General features: G+C 32.8%; 1 protein-coding gene across 2 annotated transcripts; it reads left to right on the forward strand.

Annotated features, from left to right (window-relative positions):
- The first annotated feature begins 368 nt into the window (after positions 1-368).
- LOC145058360 (P-loop containing nucleoside triphosphate hydrolases superfamily protein) lies at positions 369-7,677 on the forward strand. 2 transcript variants are annotated; one of them, XM_079006279.1, is made up of 24 exons: positions 391-450; positions 598-916; positions 1,003-1,100; positions 2,089-2,178; positions 2,290-2,342; positions 2,428-2,493; positions 2,592-2,645; positions 2,925-2,984; positions 3,158-3,236; positions 3,397-3,464; positions 3,548-3,610; positions 3,699-3,803; positions 3,968-4,072; positions 4,149-4,256; positions 4,333-4,482; positions 4,581-4,763; positions 5,075-5,233; positions 5,316-5,540; positions 5,695-5,829; positions 5,920-6,024; positions 6,121-6,177; positions 6,289-6,336; positions 6,417-6,524; positions 6,883-7,677. In XM_079006279.1, the coding sequence occupies exons 2-24, from the start codon at positions 678-680 to the stop codon at positions 7,495-7,497; spliced, it is 2,973 nt and encodes a 990-aa protein (XP_078862405.1). In that variant the 5' UTR covers positions 391-450; positions 598-677; the 3' UTR covers positions 7,498-7,677. The 2 variants fall into 2 exon arrangements, with proteins under 2 accessions (XP_078862404.1, XP_078862405.1); XM_079006278.1 differs by having other exon boundaries at positions 369-916.
- The last annotated feature ends 2,434 nt before the right edge of the window (positions 7,678-10,111 follow it).

Below are 10,111 nucleotides of genomic sequence, written 5' to 3' on the forward strand. Positions count from 1 at the left end.
ACTTAAACACCAATAACCAAAACAGTTAAATTACTTTCATATAACAATTAACATTTAATTTGATAACTTAGAAATATATATAATATCTAATATCACCAATATCCATTTTTATCAATAAAATTGCTCCAATTTATTCTATATAGTGATATTTAAAATATTTTACATATAATTATCACTTTTATTAAAATATATGTAAAAATAAAAACCGTTATTGCTCTTTACTAGTTTTTTATTTAATTACATTTGTTTATATGTTTTATTAACAGTTATATAAATTAAATATTAAATACTTAATTAATAATCAACTTTTGTTAGATATGATGAAAAAGTATATATTAACAAACTTGAACTACCATTTGTATTTATTATTTTATTTCTGGTGCTCTTGAACTGAGTCTGAAAAGTACGGAGGACACAGATTGGCTCTCATGAAGGATCATCGCTTCCAAGGCAAGTACCAATATTTTACCTAAAAACCCTAATAGCCCCACATTTCTCAATTCTCACCCACCATTTTTCTCAAATCATAATGTTCTTCATCCACTTTTTGTCACTTTGATCCTAATTCGTTATATAAAAGTGAGTTTTACTGAAAAGGTTAACAGAAAATCTTCAGAAAGTGGATTATGTTTTGTGTTTAAACGTTTTGGGAGACTAAGTAGAAGCTGGATTCTACAATGGCGTCGAGGCAAGGTGGCATAAAACCTCGGAAATCGACTTCCAAGTATGCGAATTCGCCGTCTTCATCAACGACTTCGTCTACGAAACAGTTTCATGAAGCGTTAGGTGATAATCTGAGTTCTCCAGCTTCATCAGCTAGAAGCAAGCTACAGCATGGTTACTCGGAGAGTTTGCCGTTGAGTTCAGAGAGATCGAAAGAGAATGTCACTGTGACTGTTCGATTCCGGCCTCTCAGGTGATCAAATTGGGTCAAATTTTATATTATTTGATTACGTTGTGGTTAATTTGGATTATAAGTGATTTTGTTTTCTTTGTGGATAGTCCGAGGGAAATACGGCAAGGGGAGGAGATTGCGTGGTATGCGGACGGAGAAACAATTGTGAGGAACGAGCATACTCCGGCGACAGCTTATGCATATGGTATGGTACATTATGCAGTATTTGGGATCTCGGAGTCGTACTTAAGAGTAATCTCCAATTAGCTAACTAGAATCGACGACAAATTCATATCATAGAACTCGGCTCCATGCTACCAATCACTACTCTGGTGTTATTGAAATCAGCTGAAACTTAGGATCTAATAACTGCCAAGGATATATTTGTGCTTGGAGTTAGATTATTTTTGGTTGACTTTCCAAGGTTAACTGACAAATGCACCTTCCATGGTTTTCTGTGTACAAACCTGAGAAAGTCATAACTTGAATTTAACTTTCCACTTTTCCAGTTTTGTGAGAGCGCTTTATAAAATGACATTAATAAGCCTTATTCACTGTACCTGAGTGATTGGTTGCTATTGTGGAACTTCCTGTCTCATTTATAGTTAGAAACTGTTAATGGGAAGTGAGCTGACTGCTTTCTTTCATGTGTAACTTTACACAAGACTATAAGGTGACCTGAGCTACTCTGACTTGGATTGAGATATTGCTAGATTCAAATTCAAAACAAATACAAGTGATATGTAGTCATTGTCTCTGTGTTTGAAATACAAATGACCAGTTTATATTTTTTGGTGTCTTCTACTTGTTAGTGTCACTAGCTTAAGGCCTTTTAGTGTAGAGCTTGGGACACATGCCCAACTTGTCAATGTCAGGCAAGCTTATTTGAAGCTCAAAAAGTTGATAATGCATTTATGTTATAAGGTTGAGCTCACATTGAAGGACATGAACATGTTTGTGAAAACTTTATTGTCAGTTTGGGTATGTTTTAAGCATCTGAGTTTTTTATCCTCAACCGAAACTTAGGATCTAAATTCCATGTCTTTTGCATTAGTCCTACAATCACCCACTTTCTCATTACAATCTTTCTTTTAGAGAGGATTCCTATGCAAACTGCATATTTGATATTAGAAATAACATTTAAGCCTTGGATATCTTGATTAACATCATAACTCATCTTTTATTATATGTAGATCGGGTGTTTGGGCCTACCACAACAACACGTCATGTATATGATATTGCAGCTCATCATGTTGTTGGTGGAGCTATGGAAGGTGTTAATGGTATGTTATTTATAAATCTCATGCAGTTTATTTGTTCTAATAAATCCTTAAAGGTTAAAGGTATTTTACCCTTTTTTCTATACACATGATCTTGACTTACTTCAATACCAGGGACTATTTTTGCATATGGTGTTACAAGTAGTGGGAAGACTCACACTATGCATGTAAGTACACTTTGTTTTGTTGCTGTAATTTTGTTGCATTTAAATGTATTTGTTTTGATTATTTTTTGTCATACACATAAGCCAGGGAGATCAGAGGTCTCCAGGAATTATCCCATTGGCAGTAAAAGATGCTTTCAGTATAATTCAAGAGGTATATATATAGCTAAACTTTTGATACCATTTATACAAAATGTCAAAAATATATTATTTCAAGAGGAAAAAAATCTGATAATCTTCATATATTTTCAGACTCCTAGTCGTGAATTTCTCCTTCGTGTCTCATATTTGGAAATTTATAACGAGGTATGTTTCTGAACAATCTTTTCACAGGTGCTTTTTTATTTGATAATTATGTCTATGTCTCTAAGATTAACACCATTTAGAATTTTCATCTTTTTATCTCTTTCCATAGCTGTTTCTTTCTGTTTTTACTTGTAGTTGTCCATCGTTAATCACTTTATAGCTTCTTCATGTATTTATCTTGATTCCTTTGTTATCATTTTAGTTTTGACCATTTATTACAGATGCACGAGTCTTATTTTTTATGTGATATTGTCATCTTAAATCTCATGTTTTTTGCAGGTTGTTAACGATTTGTTGAATCCAGCAGGACAAAATTTAAGAATAAGGGAGGATAATCAGGTATTTTATGTATATCATTATTCAAGATCACATGTTAATATGTTATTTGTCCTATTTTATTCATAATTCCATATAAAATACCTTTTTTTTTGGTCTTCAATACCATATGTTTTATATCTATGAAAATCTTACCAATTCTAAATAAAACTACACTATAATTATTGGTTTTGTAGGGAACCTTTGTTGAAGGTATAAAGGAAGAAGTTGTGTTATCTCCTGCTCATGCCCTTTCCCTCATTGCAGCAGGAGAAGGTTTGTCTTTTCTATGTTTTACTCAATACATTTAATCATTTTATAGATTATATATTATGAAATAGTTTTTACCCATTATTAGTTAACATTTTTTTTACATGATTTATTTACTTAGTGAATTTAATTGATCTTCCATTCTTGTGATCTTTTGCTATCACAGAGCACAGACATGTTGGTTCAACAAACTTTAATTTGCTCAGCAGCAGAAGTCACACAATATTTACATTGGTAACTTTCTGATTGGATAAAAATAATTCATTTTTTTGGGTTAAAATTAAATTTCTTTTGTTAATATTTTTACCTTCCAACAGACAATAGAGAGTAGCCCTTGTGGTGAAAATGGTGATGGTGGGGATGTTAACTTGTCACAATTGGTATGCATCTGAATTAGCCTAAATAATTTATAGTTAGTTATTCACTTGTTGACTTTTTTTGTTTTTTTAATTTCATCTCAAATTGCAGAACCTCATAGATTTAGCAGGTTCTGAGAGCTCAAAAGCTGAGACTACAGGTGTTCGTAGAAAAGAAGGATCTTATATAAATAAAAGTCTGCTAACCCTTGGAACTGTGAGGCCTCAATCATTGCCATTATTTTATCAGTGTAATAGTTTGCTCTACAAACAAATATCTACTTTTAGTCATGTTAATTGTCACAAAGGGAAATAAATAGGTACCATTATGAATAAATTTATCTATTTCTTTTAGCATTTATTAATTCCAAATTGTCACAGGTTATATCAAAATTAACAGATGCAAGATCAGCTCATGTGCCATATAGGGACTCAAAGTTAACTAGGCTCCTTCAATCTTCATTAAGTGGACATGGAAGAGTATCTGTAAGTTTTAAATCAACCACATTATGAAATATGATTATGAACAAATAATAATATTTATTTACATCCTTTTTTTTAGCTTATTTGCACTGTTACTCCCTCATCAAGCAATTCAGAGGAGACACATAATACATTAAAATTCGCGCATCGTGCAAAACATATAGAAATTCAAACAGCACAAAATAAGGTATGTATGCCATTACACATTAAATTAAATCTTTGGTGCTTCAAAGTAATTTTGTGACACTATTTTAATTTTGCAGATAATTGATGAGAAATCACTCATAAAGAAATACCAAAATGAAATTCGATTGTTAAAGGAGGAGCTAGAACATTTGAAGAGTGGCATTGTGGTAATTCCTCAGATAAAGGATAATACCGGAGGAGATGATATCTTTCTTCTTAAACAAAAGGTATACTTTCTAGTTTCTATTAAAATATTTGTGTTGATTTTGAACATCATTTGTCATTTGTGAAGTAGTGATTGTGTGATGTGTTGTAATTTGTAAAGCTAGAAGATGGTCAAATGAAGTTGCAATCAAGATTGGAGCAAGAAGAAGAAGCTAAAGCTGCTTTGTTAAGCCGAATACAAAGATTGACCAAATTAATCTTAGTTTCCACAAAGTCAACACCTGCATCTAGATTTTCTCATCGCCCAAATTTACGAAGACGCCATTCCTTTGGTGAAGAAGAGGTAGTAACTCAAGTTTCTTGATTTGTAGCCTCCTTAAATGTCATACATAACGATGGAATGGAATTACAAAAATAACCAATGTAATGGAATCAATCATTACATTCCATATTCCATTATCATGTTTGTTTGACTTGAACGAATGGAATGAGTCATTCAAACCTTTTATTTGTTGTATGCTATTAACAAACTAAATGAAATTAAATCGATAAATAAACAAAACGAATGTTATTTCATAAAATTAACAAATAAGATATACATTGCCAAACATCATGTTTATGTTTTTCTAAAATCTAACTTCATTCAATTGCCAGCTGGCATATCTTCCGCATCGAAAACGTGACTTAATTTTGGAAGATGAAGACACAGAGTTATATGTTTCGCTTGATGGAAGTGTGGAAAATAATGAAAATGCATTGAAAGAAGAGAAAAAGACCAAAAAACCTGGATTACTTAACTGGTTGAAACCACGGGTCGGTTTCTCTTGCTCTTGCTCTTGTTCTATTTTATTATTTGTTTGAATTTTGAAATCATTATTTTTTTTTCTTTTATTAGAAACGAGACAGTATTTCTGGGGCTAGTGATAAATCAAGTGGTGCAAAGTCCATGAGTACACCTTCAACTCCCCCAACAGATAATCATCTTCATAATCTTCCTATTGAATCCAGACATTCACACTCTTTGCAAACTGAAACCAGATATTCTGAATTCTCATCAGAGGCCCGATTAGATGAAGAAATTAACAATGAGGATGCTTTTTTGCAACAAGAAAGTTCTCTAGTAAGCATTTTTTTTCCCTTCAATTTCTTAATGTCAACATACTTACATTTCTTTAACAATAATAGCAATATGTAACAAATAAAGTGAAGTAGGTTGTTTACCTGTAGCAAATAGTATGTAGTTTTATAGAACTATCTTTGTATGTGATTGACAGATCAGCATAAAGACAATTGACCAAATTGACCTCCTTAGAGAGCAGCAAAAGATTTTGTCTGAGGAGATTGCAATCCATTTAAGTGCTCTAAAGCGATTGTCACCTGAGGCTGCAAGCGAGAGGGAATTTATAAATGTAACAACTCATTTTTTTTTTTTATAAAAAAATGCAATTAATGTTTTATTTATATACTTATTAAAATCATTACATTACATGATATGACAGGTGGAGATTAACCGGTTAAATGAACAAATCGAACTGAAAAATGATGAAATTAAACTCCTCCAAGACAAAATTGCTAATCCTGTTGATGAAGTTGAAAAAACACGAGTAAGTCTGAAATTACATGTATATCTTATTCTCTTTCCTTTCCTCTATTTATAATATTTTAATTTAATTTTGTAATTCCGAAATTCTTAAATGCAGCCTGTTTCTGAACTAGAACTAGAAGCACAACTAAACGAGAAGTCCTTTCAGCTTGAGGTTTGTTGTCTTACTCTTATCATTATGAAAGAAGACATTGACACATTTACCCCTATGTATATAATTAATGAATTTGTAAGTGGTAACCTATTTTTCAATGTCATTTTCCAGGTCAAATCTGGGGATAATCGAGTACTTCAAGAGCAGCTCAGTGAAAAGGTAAGAAACAAATGTCAATATATTTCCTAAATATTAATGATTTTTCTTGCTTATATTTTTTATATTGTTTATTTTTCCAGATTAATGAATGTGAAGAACTGCAAAACACAATTAATTCCTTGAAAGAACAGCTTTCTGATATTAATCCCGAGAAAAATGAAAAAACAACTTTGCTTTGTGAAGCTCAGGTTTGTTCCCATTTTACTGTTTAATTTTTACTAATTAGAAAAAATTAACGTTCACAAATATTTTTCAAGAGTTTTAACCTCTCAAACTTCATTTTTATTTTTATGAAATCGGATAACTATTAACTTGTTACCTTACCTGTTGAAGGGAAAATGTCGCTCAATAGTAAGCAAGTTTGAGAATGGTTTATGTTGGTACATAAATCAATTACTTAATTACTAATAAACAATGATAGTTATATTTATATAAATTCTTCAATTATTGTACATTGTCTGTCATTATTTTTAGAGTAGTTTACATCTTTGGTCCCCAAAAGAAACCAGTTTGCAGTTTTGGTCCTTATTTGTTGTCTAAAATCAGGCCCTTGAGATTGAAGAACTAAAACACAAAGTGAGTGAGTTGACCGAGTCAAACGAGCAGTTAGAAAGCCGTAACAAAAAACTAGCAGAAGACAGCTCATACGCAAAAGGCTTAGCTTCAGCAGCAGCAGTGGAACTGAAAGCCCTATCAGAAGAAGTTGCAAAACTCATGAACCACAACGAGAAACTATCTGCCGAGTTGGCGTCACACAAGAACTCCCCGCTCCAGCGCAGCAGACCAATGGGGTCCACCAAGAACGGACATGGACGTAAAGATCACATCACCAATAATTTCAGACAGAAAGAAGTGCATAATAATAATAATAATAATAATAATACACAAGCGGAATTGAAAAGAGAGCTTGCGTTGCGTAGGGAAAGGGAATTGAATTACGAAGCAGTGCTGTCTGAAAAGGATGAGAGGGAACTGGAATTGCAACGAACGGTTGAGGAATCCAAACAGAGGGAAGCGTATCTTGAAAATGAGTTGGCCAATATGTGGATTCTTGTGGCCAAGTTGAAGAAAGGGGATTCCGAGGGGTCCAGTGGGGGGGATGGGTTTGAGTCTCAGAGGTGGAATGGAATTTTGGGGAAAGAAAGGAATTTGTATGAGTAATTTCAAATTTGTGTGTAATGGGAATGGGAATGGGAGGGAGGATTAGATGGTAGTTTCTAGTATTTCGGGTTAGGAATTGGGATTTGTGTGTTGTGTGTGTGTAAAGATGGACTTTTCATTGATTTTTTTTTCTAGGATTGTACAAATCTTTGTTATAAAATGAAAGACATAATTATCTTATATTATTATTTATACTAGTTGTGAGACCTGTCTACTCTACTATACAGGTTAATTAAAACAAATAGTTTACATAACCAACATGATAAATAGAGGAAAGTACTTCAATTATTAAGTAATAAGAGAAAATTGTTGTCATTTAACATATATCTGTGAGTAGATAATATACTCGTACAATTCAATAACATCTACTCACAATTTGTATTTAAATAAAACCATATATGATTTACGATTTAGTACTACAATTTAACATTGTAATTGTTTATTTAGAAACAACTTATATATTGATTTTTCTTTTTAATTTCGATTATGATGGTTAATAAAATAGAAAAAAACTATAAAATGTCATGTGGAAAATAATTAAATTGAAAATAACCACAAGATGACATATAACAAAATCAATGAGAATTTGACATATGACAATTTTTTTTATTTATTATAGTAAATTAATTTATTATGTTAATTTGTAACTATGATTTAGGTATTAAAATTCTTAATTTATTATGTTAATTTGTAATTATGATTTAGGTATCAAAATTACTTAATTTATTATGTTAATTTGTAACTATTTAAAGTAAAATATAATTTGCAATTTTATTTTTCGATGTCTAAAGTCTAAATTATCTTAAGATTAGTTTGTTAAGTTATATATTCTTTTATTGTTAAAATATATATTTTAATAATATCTTATTGGTTTAATTATTATAAAATTTTACGTTAACCAATATTTTAAATTGTAAATGATTAATACAGTAATAACAACTACAATGTGTGTATATTGTTGCTACATCGTTCCCCGAATGCATGTATGGCTATCCGTTTGTGGGCTTCTTCCAATGAGCAATCCTGACAACACTCTGCATGATGTTGACAAATATAGGTTAGAAAGCCATACTGAGGGCGGACCCCAATATTGTTCTCCGATACCTAAGTGCAAACTCTTCATTGATCATAAAAGTCTCAAGTATCTCTTTGATCAAAAGGAATTGAATATGAGACAATGATGCTGGCTAGAATTGCTCAATGATTATGATTGTGAGATACTTTACCACACTGGTAAAGCAAATGTCATAGCTGATGCTATAAGTCGAAAAGTAAACCTGGAAAGAAAAAGGTCAAGAGCGTTAAGAATAGAAGTTTTCTCGACGATTGTGGAAAGCATTACGAAAGCTCAGGAAGAAGCTTTGGAGAAAAATGACCGAAAGGAAGAACGTTTAGGCAAAACGTTGGTATTCGGTACAAATAGTCAATGATTAAAGGTATTCCAAAACAGGATTTGGGTGCCTAAGATGAGAGGAATAAGAGATCTTCTAATGGAAGAAGCTCACAAGACCATGTACTCGATTCATCCCGGCACCGCTAAAATGTATAGGGATCTGAAACTTTACTACTGGTGGCCGACGATGAAGCTCGATGTTGCAAAGTATGTGACAGAAAGTGTAACATGTGCGAGAGTTAAAGCACAACATCATAAACTTTATGGGAGTTTAGAACCTTTGCCTGTACCCATGAGTAAAAGGAAATACATCACCATGGATTTTGTGACTAAACTACCCAAGACGAAGAACGGTCACGACATGATTTGGGTAGTCGTGGATCGGTTCACAAAGAGTGCACACTTCATAGTAGCCAATGAGAGATGGTCTATGGATAAGCTTGCAAATGCTTACATGAAGGAGATAGTAAGACTTCACGGTGTTCCATTAACGATTGTATCGGATCGTGACAGTCGTTTCACATCAAGATTTTGGAAAAGTCTAAGAGAGGAAATGGGTACGAAGTTGTGTTTAAGTACAACCTACCATCCACAGACTGATGGTCAGAGTGAAAGGACAATTCAAATACTGTAAGATATGTTAAGAGCATGCACCCTAGAATTTCAAGGTAACTGGGATGAGCATTTACCCCTGATAGAGTTTTCCTACAACAATAGTTACCATTCGAGCATTAAGATGACACCTTATCAAGCCTTGTACGGACAGAAGTGTCGCACGCCGTCTTGTTGGCTTGAAGCCGGAGAAAAGCAGTTTATGGGTCCCGAAATAGTCCATCAGACTGTTGAAAAATTAAAAGTGATTAGAGAAAAGGATGTTAGCAGCTCAGGATCGCCAAAAGAGTTATGCTTACAAGAAGCGACGACCAATGACATTCGAAGTTGGAGATTCGGTGTTGCTCAAAGTCTCATCATGGAAGAGACTTATAAGATTTGGAAAGAGAGGAAAGTTGAGTCCAATATTTATTGGACCATTCAAGGTTCTTCAAAGGATTGGGAACCAAGCTTACAAGTTGGAATTGCCAGAAAAACTAGATGATATTCATAGCACTTTCCATACGTGTTATTTAAGAAAGTTTACGGGAGAAATTCCCGAAATAATGCCACTTTTGGAGCTAAGGATTGATGAAGATAAGAGGTTAGTCGAAGAGCCTGAAGCAATTG

This window comes from Lactuca serriola, chromosome 6, assembly GCF_051521515.1.
Source record: "Lactuca serriola cultivar US96UC23 chromosome 6, Lser_US96UC23_V15, whole genome shotgun sequence".
Classification (NCBI taxonomy): Eukaryota; Viridiplantae; Streptophyta; class Magnoliopsida; order Asterales; family Asteraceae; genus Lactuca; species Lactuca serriola.

Excerpts from the sequence above, each read along its gene's own strand:
- LOC145058360 (XM_079006278.1), top strand. The coding sequence starts at position 678 with ATGGCGTCGAGGCAAGGTGGCATAAAACCTCGGAAATCGACTTCCAAG. Across the intron at positions 917-1,002 it reads GTTCGATTCCGGCCTCTCAG|TCCGAGGGAAATACGGCAAG; the intron begins GTGATCAAATTG and ends CTTTGTGGATAG. Across the intron at positions 4,764-5,074 it reads ATTCCTTTGGTGAAGAAGAG|CTGGCATATCTTCCGCATCG; the intron begins GTAGTAACTCAA and ends TTCAATTGCCAG.